This window comes from Coffea arabica, chromosome 10e, assembly GCF_036785885.1.
Source record: "Coffea arabica cultivar ET-39 chromosome 10e, Coffea Arabica ET-39 HiFi, whole genome shotgun sequence".
Taxonomy (NCBI): domain Eukaryota; kingdom Viridiplantae; phylum Streptophyta; class Magnoliopsida; order Gentianales; family Rubiaceae; genus Coffea; species Coffea arabica.
The window spans coordinates 23955731-23975219 of record NC_092328.1 but is presented as its reverse complement, the minus strand read 5'-3'; the positions used below and the strand labels follow the sequence as shown (position 1 = coordinate 23975219).

General features: G+C 45.0%; 1 protein-coding gene across 1 annotated transcript; it reads right to left on the bottom strand.

Annotated features, from left to right (window-relative positions):
* Window positions 1–4276: 4276 nt before the first annotated feature.
* Window positions 4277–6346, bottom strand: LOC113711395 (uncharacterized). The gene is made up of 2 exons (XM_072067081.1): window positions 5648–6346; window positions 4277–5539 (listed from the first exon to the last, which is right to left on the bottom strand). The coding sequence occupies exons 1-2, from the start codon at window positions 6344–6346 to the stop codon at window positions 4277–4279; spliced, it is 1962 nt and encodes a 653-aa protein (XP_071923182.1).
* Window positions 6347–19489: the final 13143 nt, after the last annotated feature.

Sequence of the window (19489 nt, the reverse complement as noted above, 5' to 3'; positions counted from 1 at the left end):
GTTACGGTCAACGACAGGTGCAGCCAGCCTCGGGTTGCCCAAGAGCTAATGATGCACTCCACCTTGCCAAGGGACTTGGAGTTCATGAGGAAGCTGAGCCCGGCTGAGATGGTTCAAAGCCTCATGGTGACCACAGCTTCCAACTCAGCTTTTGTGGCCGAGATGGCACACCGATACTGTGCTCTGGTGGAGGAGCAGGATGCCGGAAAGCTGCAGAATCAGATCTCCAAGTTGGAGAAAAAACTGGCGGTGTCCGAATCCGAGAAATCGGAGCTTCAGATGCGACTTCAGGAAGCCGAAGCTAAGGGCGAGGAGGCCGAGGTCACAATGAATAGTCTCAGATCAGCCCTCGAAGAAGAGCAGAAGAGGAGGGACGAGGTGAAGAAACCCCATGAGCAAGCTCTCGAGGGTGTTGGAGCCTCGGCCGTGGACGCTTTTCGGAAGTCTGAGGCTTTCACCAGGGATCTCGGCCAACTACTCACGCCGAGCTTCATGTTTGGCTTCACGTCAGCCATAGACGAGGCTGCAGCTCACCTCTCCTCCGAAGCCTTGGAGTCTTTGAAAAACCATGCCAACTACAATGAGGACTCCAAGGAGCTATGCGAGCGGATGGCCAAAGGCATTCAGGCAGGAAGGAACTTGGTCGAAGTCCAGAGCGAGTTCAACAAGTGGCTGTCCGAACTCGACGAAGTGTTCGAGGAGGGTGAAGAAGAAGAAGCTATGGGAGGAGAAGACGCTGGGGGAGACGAGGCCGGAGGGTACATCGGCGAAGAGCATGGAGGAGAACTTCACCCCGGCGGAGAAGAGGCCGGAGAGAAGGCTGCCCAGGAGGGAGTCGAGAAAGGGGGTCTAGGCTCGTAGGCCTTAAAGGGGTGGCCGAGGTGGAGAGTGCTTAGTAGCATTCCGACCTTGGCCTTGTATTTTTTGTAACGCTCTTTTCTGTTGAATGAAAGTCTATTTCTTCTCATCTCAGCACTTTACTTTCTTGCTTTGACTTCGTCCCTTGCTTGTCCCCCTTATTTTTTAATAGCGTAATACCGATGTTGAAAAATAACATAATATCCGAAGTCATGACTTGATTAAAAATTCAAGCATAATACAATTTGAGGTTCTCGGCGTGCCAAGACCTCGGCACTAATGAGCCATCTCGGTAACTCAGTTTACAATATCCCTTAAGGTCAGACTCCACAACTCGGTAAGGGCCTTCCCATTTCGGGCATAATTTCCCTCGTGGTTCAGTTCGGCTGACTGAGTTTTTTCTAAGAACCAAGTCTCCAGGCTGGAATCTACGGTGTCTGACGCGGGCATTGTAATAGTGTGCCAGTGTGTTCTTGTAGGAAGCTATCCGGGCTGAGGCGAGGTCCCTTCGTTCATCGACGAGGTCGAGATCCAGCTGTCTCTCTTCGTTGTTCACCTCGGCGGCATAGGCTGCCAGCCGAGGACTGGGGGTAAGGATCTCGGCAGGGATGACAGCCTCGGCTCCGTAGGTCAAAGAGAAGGGGGTCTCTTGCGTGGCTGACCTCGGCGTGGTCCGATAAGACCACAGGACACTGGGAAGTTCTTCGACCCAAGATGTTCCAGCTCGGTGTAGTCGGGTCTTGAGGCCATGCAAGAGAGTTCGGTTGAAGTTTTCTGCTTGACCGTTGGCCTGGGGGTGGCCTACCGAAGTGAAATGTTGTTTGATGCCAAGGTTTGTGCACCAAGTTTTAAAGGGGTTCTCGGCAAATTGCCTTCCATTATTCCAGATGATGACCTGAGGTATGCCGAAGCGGCAGACGATGCATTTCCAAAAGAACTTTTGAATTGCCAGCCTGGTGATGGTCCTCAGAGGCTCAGCCTCAACCCACTTGGTGAAGTAATCCACAGCGGTTACCAGGAAGGTATCACCCCCGATGGATCTGGGGAAAGGACCTATGATGTCCGTCCCCCATTGCTCAAACGGCCAAGGTGAAGTGATGGGAACCATGAAGTTTGCGGGCTGGTGATGCTCGGGTGCGTGGACTTGGCAGGAAGGGCAACCGAGAACAAGGTCCTGGGCGTCTTGCCGAACTGAGGGCCAGAAATATCCAAGAAGCAAAGCCTTCTTGGCTAGCATTCTGTGGCCGACGTGAGCCCCACACAGGCATTCGTGGATCTCGTGGAGGACGTCGCGTCCTGTCTCGGGAGTGACACACCTCAGCCATGGGCCGAGGTAGGAGCGTTTGTACAGCTCTCCATCGCGGAGAGCGTACCGAGCTGCCTTGCGCTGTATTTTTCTCGCCTCGGCTCGGTCTTCGGGAGGGCTCCCTGACCCAAGAAAAGGATGAACGGTGTCATCCAGGTTTCTTCAGAGTGCACGGGGCAGGCCACCTCTTCCACGTATCCTGGTTCACTCAGGACTTCCACCAAGACTGTTTTGTTGAGGTCAGAGAATGATGTGGAAGCCAGCCGGGATAAGGCGTCGGCTCGCTTATTCTGGGACCGGGGTATTCTTTGGATTTCGAAAGACTCGAAGTACGCGGTGAGTTGATGAACTTTGGAGAGGTACCGTTGCATGGTCTCATCCCTGGCCTCGTATTCATCAAGAATTTGGCGTACAACGAGTTGGGAGTCACTGCGGACGTGGATATGCTGGGCGCCGAGCCTACGGGCCAGCTGGAGTCCAGCAATTAAGGCCTCGTACTCGGCTTCATTATTGGTGGCTGGGAAGCCAAAGCGGAGGGCGTAAGAGCACACTTCCTCCTGAGGTCCTTCCAGGAGCAGTCCAGCCCCGCTGCCATCCCCATTAGAGGATCCGTCTACATACAGTGTCCACGGGGAAGGGGTGGACACCTCGGCACTGGCGGAGGTGGACTCTGGACCTTCCGTGAAGGTCAGCTCGGCCAGGAAATCAGCTAGAACCTGAGCTTTTATGGCGGTGCGGGGCTCATATGACAGGTCATATTCTCCCAACTCGACAGCCCACTTGGTGAGGCGACCGGAAGCCTCGGGTCGCACCAATATTTGCCGAATGGGCTGGTCGGTCCTGACGGAGATAGGATGAGCAAGGAAGTAGGGCTTCAATCGCCGAGCTGCGTGGACTAGCCCCAACACCAGTTTTTCCACCTGAGTGTATCGAGTCTCCGGCCCGCGGAGAGCTCGGCTGACGTAGTAGACTGGCACTTGGGTGCCCTCATCCCGGATAAGAACAGCGCTGACAGCCTCGTCGGCTGCGGAGAGGTAAAGGTAGAGCTTCTTCTCGGGCCGAGGTGAAGCGAGAGTGGGTAGGTGATGGAGGTATTGCTTCAGCTTGTCGAAAGCAGCCTGGCACTCTTCCGTCCAGGCAAACTGATCAGCCTTCTTGAGCACCTTAAAGAAGGGCAGAGCTTTCTCAGCTGATTGGGACAAGAAGCGATTCAGCACGGCCAGGCGTCCATTCAGCCGTTGGATTTCTCGGATGTTCCGAGGTGGGGACATGTCCTGAATGGCCTTAACCTTGTCGGGGTTGGCCTCGATTCCCCGGTGGGAAACCAGATACCCCAAGAATTTCCCCGAGGTGACGCCGAAGACGCACTTCTTGGGATTCAGCTTCATCCTCGAGTCTCGCAGGACACCAAAGACTTCCCTCACGTCTGACAGAAAGGACGAAGTGGCGAGACTTTTGACAAGGATGTCATCCACATAGGCCTCCACATTGCGGCCGATTTGATTCTTGAAGAGTCGGTTGATCAGCCTTTGGTAGGTCGCCCCGGCGTTCTTTAGCCCGAAGGGCATGGTAGTGTAACAATAAGTACCTCGGTCGGTGTAGAACGCCGTTTGCTCTTGGTCCTCCTCACTCATTCCTATTTGATGATACCCTTTAAAGGCATCTAGGAAGCAGAGGACTACATACCCCATCACCGAGTCGACGAGGGCGTCTATCCTAGGCAGAGGATAGCAATCTTTGGGGCAGGCCTTGTTGAAGTCGGTGAAGTCTACACACATTCTCCATCCACCGGTGTCCTTTTTGACCATGACTGGGTTGGACAGCCAGGTGGGATATTGGACCTCGTGGATCATCTTGGCCGGCAAGAGCTTGTCGACCTCATCCGATATGGCCTTGCTACGTTCGGGGCCGAAGTGCCTTCGTTTCTGCCGCACAGGTCGGGCCTGTGGGTTAACGTTGAGTTGGTGAGTCATGGGCTCGGGTGGCACTCCGACCACTTCATCTGCGGACCACGCGAAGACGTCTCGGTGGTCCTTGATCAGGGAGATCATTTCTTCTTTCAGGGGTGAGGGGAGTCCGGCCCTTACTTGGACCACTTGGTCAGGTTTCGCTTCATCCAAGACCACTAGGGTCGATGCAGTCTATGGAGAGGACCGCTGGCCTCTTTTCTTCTGACCTCGGTGAGGGCCGGGGTGTGACTGCTGCTTGAATGGTGGCGAGGTAGCATTCCCGGGCGGTGCCCATGTCGCTGCTCACCTCAGCCACCCCCGCAGGTGTTGGGAATTTCAAGCTCAGGTGGTAGGTGGAGTATACGGCTCTCAAGGCGTTGAGCGTGGGTCGGCCTATCAGCATGTTGTAGGGGGAGTCTGCTTTGACCACCGTAAAACTGACAGGCACAGTTCGGCAGCGTGGATGTCGCCCGATAGTTACCATCAGGGTCACCATGCCATCCGGGTGGACGACGTGTCCCCCGAAACCGACAAGGGGAGTTCTGACCGGAGTGAGTTGCTCCCGGGTCAGCTTCAAACTCTCGAAAGTTTGGTAGTACAAGACGTCTACCGAGCTTCCGGGGTCGACATAGACCTTTCTGACTATGTAATTATTGGTAAGGACTTCAATCACGAGCGCCTCGTGATTGCTGGAGGCGGCAGGGACAGGGTCATGGGGACCATAGGTAATCACCTCGGATAACCTGGAACTTGATTCGGCCACCTCCATATCGGCTTGGCGGTAAGTCCTTTTTCGGGAGTTCTGACTGTCTCCTCCAGTGGGGCCACCCGAGATGGTGTTGATCACCCCGGCAATGTTTGGGCCATAGCCCGGCGATCCGTCGCGTGGAGGCCTTTGATCCCCATTTCGGTCCTCAGGACCTCGGCACTGAAGCTTAGTGTCCCGCCTGTCTTCTCGGCGAGGACCTCGGCTCTCCCGGTGGGAGGCGCTTCGGTTGAAGGTTCCATCCTTGCGGACAAACTGCTTCAAGTATCCCTGGCGGATCAGGTTTTCTATTTCTAGCTTCAAGTCGTTGCAGTCTTCGGTCTCGTGCCCCACATCTCGGTGGTAGGCACAGTAGAGGTTGGAATTCCTCTTATCCCTTCTTCCTGGGATCTCAGGGGGAGTTCGGCCGAGGTGATTCTGCCTCATCACAGCCAAAACATGGGATCGGTTGGAATTGAGGGGTGTCAGCTCGGCGTCCGAGGTGGACGATCTGCCTTTTACGATCCGGTCGAAGACACTCCGGCTGTCTCGGAGTTGGTTTGAAGTGCCACTTGGGCCTGGTTCACCTCGGCCGGTGTCTTTCCTCCTCCGGGGATCTTGCCCCGTACGAGATGCTTGGGCTTCTCGCTTCATGCGATTTACATCTTTATTTCGGATTCCCTGGTCCACTCTTTCCCAGAGCTCCCGAAGTGTATGGGGGTACTACCGATGGATTTCGGTGTTGAAGATCCCTGCCACTAACCCGTTGGTGAAGGCAGCGATAGTTACCTGCTCATTCTGATCAGGTATCTGCACATTCTCCTCGTTGAACCTTTGAGCATACGAGCCAAGTGACTCGCCCTGACCCTGTTGCAGGTTCAAGAGGTAAGCAGAAGTCTTTGTGATTGGTCGAGACGACACAAAGCGGTGGATGAACCGGTCTATTAGCTCATCCAAGGAGGAAATGCTCCTTGGTTCCAAACTCCAGAACCACTTCCGGGCAGTCCCGTGTAGGAAGATGGGGAAAGCCCGACAGATCACGGCGTCGGGGACGCAGTAGAGTCGGAATGCGGAGATGAAGGCGCGGAGGTGATCCTCGGGGTCACCTCGGCCGTCATAGGTGTGCAAGTTTGGAAGCTTAAAATTTGGGGGCACCATCTCCCCGTTGATGTCATCTGTGAAGGGCGGGGCCCGCATGTAGTCAGAAGCTAGGCCTCCGGGGCGCCGAGGCGGGTCCTCGGCTTTTTTCCCTAGCAGTCCCCGGGAAAACGCCCTGGAGATGGAGGCAATTTTAGAGGTCGCCTTGGAGGAGGCGCGCCTAGAGGTACTCCGAGAGAGACGCCCCTCATCGGAGTCCTCGCCTGAGGGCACTTCAGGAGACTTCGTCGGTCTCCTCTTGGAAGATTCGGCCTTTTCTTTCCCCTGTCTTTTGAGGTATCTTCCTAGCTCCTCAAAAATGTTGGGGTTGTCTGATACGAACTCGGCCATCTTGGCGATGGCGTCTTCGTTGTGGGGCTGGGTCCTTGGGGACCCTTGTTCTTCAGAAATACGATCTTGCTGGGCTCCGGACGTCTGCCCAGCCCCGGTCGAGGGGACTCTTCCGCTTCTAGAGCGCGTGGATCTCATTTTAGTAATAGTAGTCTCGTTCCCACAGACGGCGCCAATTGAAGAGGTGATTTTTGGTGGGTAGTTGAACCGACCAGAATCAGGCTCCTCTGAGATGAAGTGAGGTGTATCCTCGTGTCCGAAGTGAATGGCGGGGCTTCTCCCCTGGGATCACTCCGACGATTAAGTTAGTATGAGAACGAGAGAAAAGCAATAGTATTGTCAAATGAATAGTATGCTTACTTGTTGGTAGTATGTGTGAGGTATTTATAGAAGGAGAGTAGAGGACAGGGCGGAAGGCCCATACTAGTGGGACCCACTCTCTGGCATTACGGCTCTGTCCCTTGTCAGGAAACCTGACCCTGACACTGTAGCCTTCTGGGCATGATGACGGAGAGTATTGTGCAGGTGCCATTAAGTGCCTCCAGTGCTTTTCAGATAAAGCACTGGTCCTGGGTGATGTCAGGCGGCTTGACATCATCAGCGTGCAGCTGAGGTGGAGGTGCCGAGGTCACCTACACGGTAGACTAGTGATCCGGCTGAGTTCAGGGGTTATGCCAAAGACACGGATGAGCTCTGATGAGGGACGAGGTGGGTTCACCTCGGACATGCGGGTGGCCGAGGTGAGCATCCTCAATGTGAAAAGAGGGAATTAGGCGAGGGTGTACTTTATCACACTCGACCTAAACCCTAGTTTGTACCTATGTTTCCCCATGAGATGTGTATATATGAATTATTTTGGTGCTGAACCCCTTGAGCTTGGAGCTCGGGGTGACTTTCGTGAATTCGTGAAATATGTTGAAGTTGGGGGCCCGATCTCAAGACTTGGATGGACTATTCGAGCAAGCCGGGGCTTGGTCGGAGCCAGTCCAACCTAGTCTGAGGTCACCAAGTTCGTAGGTTCCAGTGGTGAACCAAGTTTGTGACCCGAGCTTGTGACTCAAGCTCAAGTTTGTGATTTCGTTCGCTCGGGCAAGTTTGTGAGGTGACTGGCCAGTGAGGGTGATAAGGTGTTCGGTGGGTGTACAAGTGGAGTTCTACGGACCTTATTTATGGTCGACGGAGTGACGACAGGAGATCACGCATGGCAAATGACTTGGCTTTGGAGCCAACCTGTATCCTTCCTTTGTATTGTTACTTTTGTGCTTGACTTGACATTTTGTGGAATAGCTGTATCTTTCAATGTGAAATTTTACGCTTTTACCCCTGTTTACTTACTAAGCTTCTAGCTTACCCCGTTTCCTTTGTTTTCCTTAGCAGGGGACGACGCGGGGAACTTCTTGGCACCTTCACTAGTATAGTTAGGTTTGATTGTAATAGTCGGACAGTTAGGATGTTTGTTTTTGTTTTGGTGGTTTGTATAAGGACCCTCTTTAGGGTCTACCTTCTGCTGGTTGTTATTATAATGTATTAGAGTGGTTTGACTCGATACTTTTGAAGATGTAAATAGAACTCTTTTGGCGTTAGATATATTATGAATAGTACGTTTGTGGGTTTATCTAGTTTTATTGTTTTGAAATTTTGAGTCCTGGCGCGAGCTAGGCAGGCGTCCCGCCGATACCCTAGGGTTCGCCCTTGGGAGAAGCAGGGGCGTCACACTCAACCCCATTGGTAGTCGATTGGATCGAGCCGGCGAAGGCTTGGTCGTGAAACTTGACGAGCTATGGGGACTGTTATATGGAATCTTGTAGTAGTGAGACTCTTGATTCCGGTATACTCGAGTATTACCAAATTGCTACTGTTTGGAGTTCGGGCCCGGTAGGGGTATGTTGGGTGAAAGGAATGGAAGTAAAGTGGAGCCTACGGTTGGTTACTCTTAAACATTGACGGAGGGTCAATGAGATTCGATCAAGAATGCAAACGAGGAAAAGAGCTCTTGAGAGCCGCCTGTATCCTTTTATCACCACTATTGATGTATGCATTTACTTACTTTTGATGTATTGGAATGAAAAGCTTGATGCTTATATGAACTTGGTTGCTTGAGTGGTATTATCTCACTGGGCGTAAGCTCACTCTATTCCCTTTTGTTTTCCTTACAGGAAAATAAATACTTTTGGACTGGATTTGATTGTTGGTTGTCGAATTGAGCTAGATGGACATATCTTTTGTATTGCTCCTTGATTGAAACTCTAAGTGTACTTTTGGGTCCGTTTCTCTTTTGATTTGGCAAACCGTACACGTATCCACTTTTGAATAACTTTTGTATGCCACTTTGGATTGTATATGCTTAAGTTCAACATGTAAATATTTGCTTGACGTTTGGTTGGGTTTTGACGTGTCGGTTACTATTCATAGCCGACTCCGGTTTCATTTTTTTTTTTTTTTTATTTTGACTTGTTTACGCGCGTTTGTATGTTCCGGAACGTATTAGATCACTCTAAACTGAACCGTTAGTCCTGGCGAGAGCTGGGCAGGCAGTCCGCTAACCCCTTTGGTTCGCCTTAGGGGAAGGTAGGGCTGTCATAGATTATCATCTTGGAGTGGAGAGTTTTGGTGGTTCAAGCTTCCTAGGGGCTGTTGTGCTTCTCCAATTCTAGGTAAGGATGGTATTATTTCATGGTTGTGCTACTTATTGGTTTACAAGTGAAAGTTATGGCTTGTTAGGTAACTTTCATGGTTTTAGTATTAGTTTTGGTAAATTCCAGCTCTATAGTGTAAAAAAATTCAGCTTTGGTTGTTGGAATGATGGTTGTTTGGATGGTATATGGTGTATGTAGGCTTGTATAGGAGGTAGTAGTAGTGGTTTTAAGCTAGAAATGTGAAGTTGCACATTAAATTCTTGAAATTCCATAGTTGAGATTTCTTATGGTTCAGTTCTGCCCGTTTCTGTTTGAGTATGTTAGAGACCGAATCAGCCTTAGCACAAAATAAGAAAGTTGTAGGTAATGATGTTTTATAGTTTCCTACAAAATTTCAACTCAATTGGAGTACTGTATCCCATGAAAAGACAAAATTACCCCTGAGACTGCCCAAGGTAGAGTCCAACAGACAGTTTTGACATTTGCTCATGTTGGCTGCGTTTTTCACCTTGATCTGTACCAAACCAGTCTTTGGCCAAAACATAAAAATTTTATCCCTATGTTTTAGCTTTCCAACGCCACTGAGAACACCTCAATCGGACTTCGGTAGCCTGAATTATGGCCATTGAAACATAGTACAGTTAACTAGCCTGTCGGTAGGAATCTGGTACTGTAATTTATGAATTTGACTTGGATACATTGCAAACTGGACTAAGTGGACTTCATCAAAGTTGTATCTCTCTGCCTTAGCTTCGAAACGGTATAAATTGAACCCCAATCCGATAAGCGTAACTTTGGTTGTGTCCGTTACTCAAAATAACGTCAAATCTGTCTTTTGTTTCTTGACTCAACCTTCATTTCCGCATATGCTCCTAGCTTGATTTTGTACTTGTATGACTTGGAGTCTATGGAATGGCTATTGAAATGAGATGATTTTGTGTATGACTTTGGAATTGATTGAGGAAAAGAATGAAGCCATAAATGGTTGGAAAATAGGTAAATACAAAGGGCGTGCTGCCCAAATTTACGCTCGAGAACTAGGTCGATATACTTGCGACTTGAGTAAGGCTTGAGAGCGAATACCACGTGAACCATCTAAGGTATTTACGTCTTCTTTTATCGAGGTATATAAATTAGAATTCGGCCGAAACTTGTACCCTTGGAAAAATGAAATTTACGACTAATAGAAATACGTTTTCTTTGCCACTTCGACTCAAATAGCGATTTTAAAGTTTTACAAATGAGCATAAGTTTTACAAATATTTTACTTATGTCCTTTGGTTTAAATGTACTCTTTTCACTACCAAAATCATATTTATACTTTGTACTAGTATGTATTCGAATTTTCTTTGAATCACTTACATCTTTGATGGTTGAAGCATAATGTGTTCTTTTGATTATGTTAAGATTCATTGGTGATTAAGGGTAATAACCGGAAGAACACTTTGGACGTTATTTTGCGTAAATAGGTGAGTGTTTCTTGTTGTTATGTTACTCTTGATTTAAATGCCTTGTTCCATGTTATGGATATTTGATTGAATGTTAAATGCTTTCAATGATTGCTAAAAATGAGTTTTCTAGGCGAGTGTGTACTTTATCGCACTCAACCTAAATGAATGTGAAATTTTCAATGATTGAACGATTATATATGCATGAATGTAAGCCATTGGCCGAACTGGGCCCTGCCCTTCGTTACCGGTCGACTCGAGCCAGAAGCGGACTTGGTCGGACGATTTGGTGACCCTGAGTGAACGTTCGGTATACTCGAGTATTACCTTGTTGTCGGGTGGAGTCCGGCCAACATCCGGAAGGGGGTGAAATGAAATGAATGAACGAGTGGCAATGAATGAAATGAAGGGTTTTACTTACCAAAAATGCATTTGAAATGATTGGAGGAATAAGGAAATGAAAGGAGAATGAATGAATGAATGAATGGCTCCATGTGAGCACGTATCCTTTTAAATGAATGTGTTATTTTCGCTTTATATTGTAAATGTTTCTTGAATTATTTGTCATCTATGGTTAATGCATTGATTTTATTGTTTGATTATGTGTTCGGAACCTCAATGAGCTTTTAGCTCATTCCGTTAGTTTTGTTTTCCTTAACACGGGACGCGAGCAAGGACGAGTGCTCTGTACAGACTAGCTTAGTCTAGTTCTTTTGATTTTTTTGTAAGGGTTCTCGCCCTAGCACTTGGCAAGGGTTGGATGTATGAGGAATTGGGAACCTTTGTATATTTGAATTTTGTAATTCCTTTGGAGATAGGAATGTATATAAGTTTATGTTTTCAGTTTGGGATCGGTATTCGCTTGTTTTGTAAATTTTATCTTCAATTCCTTGAGGTGAATGACTGAGTCCCGGCGAGAGCTGGGCAGGCAGTCCGTCGGACCCTTTGGTTCGCCTTAGGGTAAGGTGGGGCCGTCACAGTGAGACCTCGGTTAGTCCTTAATTTTGATATTATGTGTAATAAAGAACATTAGTGTCATTTTTACTGCAAAATGTGGTTTTAGGGTTGGTGGTAATCCTTTAACTGTTATTTTGTTCTAAATATTTAGAAAATCCTAATTTGGGTTATTACTAAAACCTCTAGTGTTCTAATAGATTAGAAACCCTAAGTTGGGTTTAAAATCCCTAATTTTGCCAATGTCAAAAAGGTTGTTGTTTAGTTGCTTTTATGTAGGATAAGGTATGATTAAGAATGGGTGGTTAGGATAGGAGGGTGATTAGTGAAGCGATTAAGTGTGATTAGGTGTTTTAGATTAGATTGAGTATGTATCCTATGGAGTTAATTGAAAGACTTCCATATGTTTGTGGGCAAGAGAGTAAGAAAGACAAAGTGAAGTTGGAAGGGCTAAGAAGCAAAATGCAAGCTTTTGTGTGATTGGTTGAGGTGGAAAATATCTCCTATGACTTTGACTTATATTGCATCATAGGGAAATACAAGATAAACATAAGACATAAAGCAAACAAACATCAAAGGGAGTTGAGACAGAGAGGGCCGAGAGCATTGGGCAAGAGAGGAGAGAAATTTTCTTCCAAGTTCATCCACTTCTAGCCATCCATCTTGATCTTGGAGCTTAGGGAAGCAACATGGGCACTTGATTGTTGGGATTCCATCACTTGCAAAGCTTGGTTGGAGGTAAAACATCTCACTTAAAAGTAAAATTTTGGTGATTGAGTCTTGAAGCCATGAAAGTGATGTTCTTGTGGTGGTTGTGAACTCTTATGGTATACATGGTGATTGTAGAGTAATTTAATGGTTTATTTTGGTGGTATTTTGTTGCATGAATTTCAGCCAAAGCTAGGAGGAATTAGGGTTTCTTGCTTCATGATTCCTTAGTGGTTTGGTTGGTTACTTGGTGCCAATGGAAACTTTGGTGTGTTAATTTCACTTGTATGGTTGGTCCTTGGCAAAGTTCAATTTGGTCATGAAACCCTAGTTTAAGGGAAGTTAGTTTGGCTTAGCTAGGGCATCGATGGTTAGGGTTTCATTGGTATATGGTTAGACAAAGTTAGTTAGGGCTTGTAAGATTAGAGTATAGAATATGGTTAGTGTTTGCTAGGTTTTGAGGTTAAGTTGGGAAAGGACTTTCGAGTTTCTTGTAGAATAATTAGGAGATGGTATATGTGTGTTGTATTGGTGTGGGATTGGTTAAAAAAAAACTTGCATGAGATGCTTGCATTTGGACCACGCGTTTGCGCCGCGGAAATAGACTAAACCACAAAAACATAGGACAGTGCGATCCTGCAGCTTTGGTTCCATTTTTCATTGGGATCAGTGCTGATTCAGCTTTTGGCCAAAACACAAAAGTGATAGCCTTATAACTTAGCTTTCCAACGCCTTTGGAATTTCTTGATTCGGATCTACAAGTCCTGAGTTATGGTCGTTCAAGCAGGGCCTGTCCGACAACCTAAACATAAACTGCTGGGACTGTTTCGTACATTTTTGCCCTAGTTCCGTTGCGATCTGGGTTGCAGGGCCTTCATGAACGTTGTATAGCTTTGAGTGATCTGTCTAACTGCTAAGTTTCAGAGTGTTTGGACCTTGGTAGCAGGCAAAACGACCCAAACACTCTAAACTGTCTGAATTGCCTAAGACAGTTTCTGTTGGCTATTGTTTCTGTCTATTTTGATGATAACGAGGCCTATTTTAGCCCTTGATGTCTTCATGAAAGTTGTGACTCATTCTTTTAGCTTCAAAACGGTGTCTCATACACCTTAATCCGACATTTATAGCCTAACTTATGGTCAAAACGGTTTGGGGTGGAAAATCTGCCATTTCCGTTTTCGACGGCCGTTTCCGTTTCCGCTCGCCGTTTCCGCGCGCGCGCGTGTCTGTTTTGCCATTTTGCTTGATTTATAAATTTTAGTAGCCGTTTGTGGAATAATGTGGTACAACCTTTTATTACAGATGGTAGCAGGTTAGGCGGAGCCAGTGGGACCTACTAGCTATCACACGCGACATGATTTTCGCACTTTTGCTATATTTGTTCTTTACGTAAGTATTTGGGCCATTTCTATGTATAACTCGCTTATGTGCTTTGATGTGGATGAAAGGGTAATTAGGCGAGGATGTACTTTATCACACTCGACCTAAACCCTAATTTGCACCTGTATTTGTACATGACATGTGTATATGAATTGTTTTGGGACTGAACCCCTTGAGCTTGTAGCTCGGGGTGACTTTTGTGAATTATGAAATATGATGAGTTTGGGGCCTGATCTCAAGACCTAGACGGACTATTCGAGCCGGCCGGGGCTTGGTCGAAGTCAGTCCAACATAGTCTTGAGGTCACCACGTTTGTGAACCAAGTTCGATTTCGTTTTGATTGCTCGAGCAATTTTGTGCGATTGACTGGCCAGTGAGGGTGATAAGGAATACGGTGGGAGTGCAAGTGGAGTTTTACGGACCCTTATTTGTGGTCGACGGAGTGTCGACAGGAGGTCACACATGGCAAATAACTTGGCTTTGGAGCCAACCTGTATCCTTAACTTGTGCTGTTATTTCTTTTGCTTTTGACTTGGTATCTTTGTGACGTAATTGTTCGTCTTGATGTGCCATTTACGTTTTTACCCCTGTTTACTTACTAAGCTTATAACTTACCTCTTTCCCTTTGTTTTTCTTAACAAGGGCCGACGCGGGACTCTTTGGCACTGTCACTAGTATAGCTAGGTTTAGTCTGTAACAGCCGGACAATTAAGATGGTTCTTCTTGTTATAGTGATCCGTGTAAGGACCCTTCTTCGGGTCTACTTTCTGATTTTTGTTATAACCACAAGGGGATGTAGTGGCCTAGATATCCACTTTTGAGGGTGTAAATAGAACTCTTTTGCCAATGTATATATTGTGAATAGTACTCTTTTGGTTTATATAGCTTTTATTGCTTTGCATTTTCGAGTCCTGGCGCGAGCTAGGCAGATGGTCCACTAAGCCCTTTGGTACACCTCTGGGTGCGGTGGGATCGTCACATAAGCTATCATTACCTGTAAGTGATTGGAGACTGAATCCTCATGAGAAGTCTGGAGAGATGTGTTTAGATGACAAATTCGAAGCTGCAGACTTTTTTATGCGATTGAGCACGAGACCCATGGTGCTCCAGTAGAGACCCTGTGAAGGTGCCCCAAGGCCCAATGACACGAGCACGAGGTAAGAGATTCAAGGAGTCACTTCAAGCCTTGGTTCATGCCGTCCAAGCCCAAGAGAAACCGCCCATTGAAGGAATTGAGTTGGAAGATGTGAGAACCCGTAAATTTCCTTATTTCTAGGCCTTATTTTAATTATTTGCACGCCTTTTATGCATTTTCTTTATTAGAAAATTTTCTAAATAATTTTTATGAGTAAATATAGTTTTTAGAAGATTTTTCTAGTATCGGTTAGATTTTGAGAAATTAAGAGCGTATACTGGACATGGGACCCGCTAGTGCGGAAAATTCGGAAAAATTCGGCCAACTAGGTTAAGTTTTGGATACCGGGTTTAAATTATCGGGTGCTAAGAGATAATTAAAGGTTACCAAGTGGATTGGTGTGAGAGGAAACAGCGTGATATGCATGCATTAAATAGGGTGTCAAGTGTCACCATATGATTAAATCTTGCATTTTGACTACTATTCACCTTTTTACCATTTTACTAAATAAACCCAAAAATTGATCAAAATCACTTCATTTCCAACCTTTTGTGGCCGGCTCTCTCCAAGCAAAAGAAAGGAAAAGCTCCCTAAGTTCTTGCTTCAATCTTGCTCAAATCCAACAACTCAACCATTTAATCTTGCTTTTGTTCCATAAAAACCCTTAAGTGAGTGATTGTGAGGTGATTAGTGGAGTTGTTTGGAGGATTAAGGTGCCAAGTTGCTCTTTTCCTTTGGTTACTAAGGTGAGTAGTGAAGGAACCCCTCTCCTCTATCTAATGATGTCTAATTAATGACTTGTGGTAGCCTAAGGGGTGATTTGGTAGATTATATCATGATTTTGGTTGAATTTGGTGAAGTTTTATAATTATTCATGATTTTTCTGTTTTCATATGATTAATGTTGTGTGGTTATGTAGGATGGTTGGAAATGATCTGGAATGAAACCTTAGTGTGTCAATTGTAGTTATTTGCGGAAAATTTCCGCATTGAACGGAAATTTCGGAAGTTAGGGTATCGATTATGTGACGCCCCGAAAAAAAAAATGAGTTTGAGAACCTGGAAATGTTCTAATTTTCTAGGGTTTATTTTTTTTAATTGCCCGCCTTTTCTACATTTTCTTGATTAGAAAAATTCTCCATATAAAGTTTATGAGCAAAGATAGTTTTAAAATGATTTTTCTAGTATCGGTTAGTTTTTGAGAAATTAAAAGCGTATTTTGGACGTGGGACCCGCTAGTGCGGTAAATGCATTATATTTTTGACAACTTGTTGGAATTTTGTATTAAGTGATATTATTTTACAAAGTGTTAAGATATTTGTATTGGAGAGACAAAAAGATAAGTTTTGAACCAAAAGGTGACAAGTGTCACCATAAGATTTAGTCTTGCCATTTGACCACTATTCATGCCTTTACCAATTTAAGCAAAAATTGACCAAAAATCCCTCAAATTTGCAAACTTGAAGCCGGCTCTCTCTCAAGCAAAAAGAAGAAAACTCTCTCAACTTTCTTGGTTCTAATCTTGCTCAATCTTCAAGATCAACCGTTTAATCTTGCATTTGTTCCATAAAACTCCTTCTATGAGTGTTAGTGAGGTGATTGGTGAAGTTATTTGGGAGGCTAAGGTGACTAGTTGCTCTATCTCTTGTATTGCTAAGGTGAGTTGTGAATGACCCCTCTCCTTGCTCTAATGATGTTCAATTCATGATTAGTGGTGATATAAGGTGCAACTTTATGGATTATTTCTTGATTTTGGTTGAATTGGTGAAGTTTTATAATTATTGGGGATTTTTCTGTTTTCATATGAATATGATTATGGGGTCATGTATGATGATTGGAAATGATGTTTAAGGACTCTATGAGGTGGAAAAAGTGATTAATTGCAACTAATTTCTGTTTTGGAAGAAATTTCAGAAAATTCGGTTTTGTGAAGGAACATTCTGTCCGAATTTTTAGGTCATAGATAGAGGCCGAATTGGCCTTGTCTTAAAACATGAAAGTTGTAGATAATGGTATTTTAAAGGTGCCTACAAAATTTCAGGTCAATCGGAGTTGTGTAGAGTGAGATAAGTCGAAATTACTATTGCTGTTCTGGTTTACCCGAAATTGGGATTTGCGCCTGTAATTGGTTGTTTTGGTCAGGATTGCTTCCGAATTGGTTGTTGAGGTCTTCTGATGCAATGTAGCCTTGTTTCTTATATTTCAGCTGGTTTTGGAATTTCTGGATTTGGAATTCGGTAGCCTGATTTATGATGTTTACACCAGAATGCGATTCGTGAACCTGTTTTTCCTATTCTGGTGTAGTATCTTGCATTTTTGACCTGGTTACACTCGAAACTGGGTTGAGTGACCTTCTATAATATTGTATCCCTTTCTCTTAGCTTCGAAACGGTGGGTCTTGGACCTCCATCCGATACTCGTAGTACCTTTGGTGCCATTACCGCAAAATGACGTCAAAACTGTTTTTCTGGTTTTGAGCTAAACTTTCATTTCCGGACTTTTCCCTAGCTTGACTTGTACTTATACTACTTGGAGCTTGCTGAATGGCTATTGGATGAACTTGTTGTTGTGTGTGTACCTTTGGGTTGGAATGAGGAAATAATGAAGCCCTGATGGCTGGAAAAGTTAGCAAATTCAGGGGAAGTGCTGTCCGAACTTTTAAAGGACTTGATTTCATTGAGTTTGTGATCTAAGACTTGGATTTGAGCAAGGCAATGTTATATGCTGGATGATTTCTGAGCCGTGGAGGTGAGTGGCCCTAAACTATTTCCAAAGTTATTTGTGAAATGTTTCTTGCATTATTTATTCGATTGCATTTCATGCGTGCTTGCATGTGAATTCATGATATGATTTTGGCTTCAATGAGTTCTGGGAAAGTCTTGTGCTGGACACCAACGTCTCCACCTTGTTTATGGTTCATGTTCATGGTTATCTGGAGCACCGATGTTGCTCCCACTTTCGTGAGTTCGTGTGTTAATGTTAAATGAAATATTTGAGCGTTGGGTGTTCAAGTGCTATGATTTCACCGGCTCACGAGAGCACTAAACGGACATTTGATCTCTGAATCATGACATCATCGAAATCATCGAAATGCAACATTGTGAAATATATTTGATTAATGATTTTGCTGGTTACTCGCTGAGCTTCTAGCTCACCCCAAAAACTATTTTATTCCCCTCCACAGGGCTCGTGGCAAAGGAAGGCTGGTAGTACTTATTCACGTGACTGGATGGCCTATGTTTTGTACAATTTGGATTTGGAAATCATTTTATGTATAGTTGAGAATTGTTTCCGCTGCATTTGTGACATGTAATTATTGGAGATTTGGATGTATATTTGTGGACCATGTGATGTATATTTGAAGTTTATTCTTGTAATTCGTTTGAGGACTTTAGTGAACGACTGAGTCCCGGCGAGAGCCGGGCAGGCGGCCCGCCAAACCCTCTGGTACGCCCTAGGGGGAGGTGGGGCCGTCACAGTTGGTATCAGAGCTTAGGCTTCAGATCTCTGTAGTGTATCCTAGGCTTGAAGTTTAGGATGCCGGACTGTGGGTTTGGTTTTTAGTGATTCTTGCGGGATGTCTCGACTTGATTGGTACAAGATGGAATGTCGAGGACGACATTCTTTTAAGGAGGGGAGATTGTGACGCCCCGAAAAAAAAAATGAGTTTGAGAACCTGGAAATGTTCTAATTTTCTAGGGTTTATTTTTTTTAATTGCCCGCCTTTTCTACATTTTCTTGATTAGAAAAATTCTCCATATAAAGTTTATGAGCAAAGATAGTTTTAAAATGATTTTTCTAGTATCGGTTAGTTTTTGAGAAATTAAAAGCGTATTTTGGACGTGGGACCCGCTAGTGCGGTAAATGCATTATATTTTTGACAACTTGTTGGAATTTTGTATTAAGTGATATTATTTTACAAAGTGTTAAGATATTTGTATTGGAGAGACAAAAAGATAAGTTTTGAACCAAAAGGTGACAAGTGTCACCATAAGATTTAGTCTTGCCATTTGACCACTATTCATGCCTTTACCAATTTAAGCAAAAATTGACCAAAAATCCCTCAAATTTGCAAACTTGAAGCCGGCTCTCTCTCAAGCAAAAAGAAGAAAACTCTCTCAACTTTCTTGGTTCTAATCTTGCTCAATCTTCAAGATCAACCGTTTAATCTTGCATTTGTTCCATAAAACTCCTTCTATGAGTGTTAGTGAGGTGATTGGTGAAGTTATTTGGGAGGCTAAGGTGACTAGTTGCTCTATCTCTTGTATTGCTAAGGTGAGTTGTGAATGACCCCTCTCCTTGCTCTAATGATGTTCAATTCATGATTAGTGGTGATATAAGGTGCAACTTTATGGATTATTTCTTGATTTTGGTTGAATTGGTGAAGTTTTATAATTATTGGGGATTTTTCTGTTTTCATATGAATATGATTATGGGGTCATGTATGATGATTGGAAATGATGTTTAAGGACTCTATGAGGTGGAAAAAGTGATTAATTGCAACTAATTTCTGTTTTGGAAGAAATTTCAGAAAATTCGGTTTTGTGAAGGAACATTCTGTCCGAATTTTTAGGTCATAGATAGAGGCCGAATTGGCCTTGTCTTAAAACATGAAAGTTGTAGATAATGGTATTTTAAAGGTGCCTACAAAATTTCAGGTCAATCGGAGTTGTGTAGAGTGAGATAAGTCGAAATTACTATTGCTGTTCTGGTTTACCCGAAATTGGGATTTGCGCCTGTAATTGGTTGTTTTGGTCAGGATTGCTTCCGAATTGGTTGTTGAGGTCTTCTGATGCAATGTAGCCTTGTTTCTTATATTTCAGCTGGTTTTGGAATTTCTGGATTTGGAATTCGGTAGCCTGATTTATGATGTTTACACCAGA

Excerpts from the sequence above, each read along its gene's own strand:
- LOC113711395 (XM_072067081.1), bottom strand. The coding sequence starts at position 6,346 with ATGGCCGAGTTCGTATCAGACAACCCCAACATTTTTGAGGAGCTAGGA. Across the intron at positions 5,540-5,647 it reads TACCTGATCAGAATGAGCAG|GGAATCCGAAATAAAGATGT; the intron begins GTAACTATCGCT and ends AGAGTGGACCAG.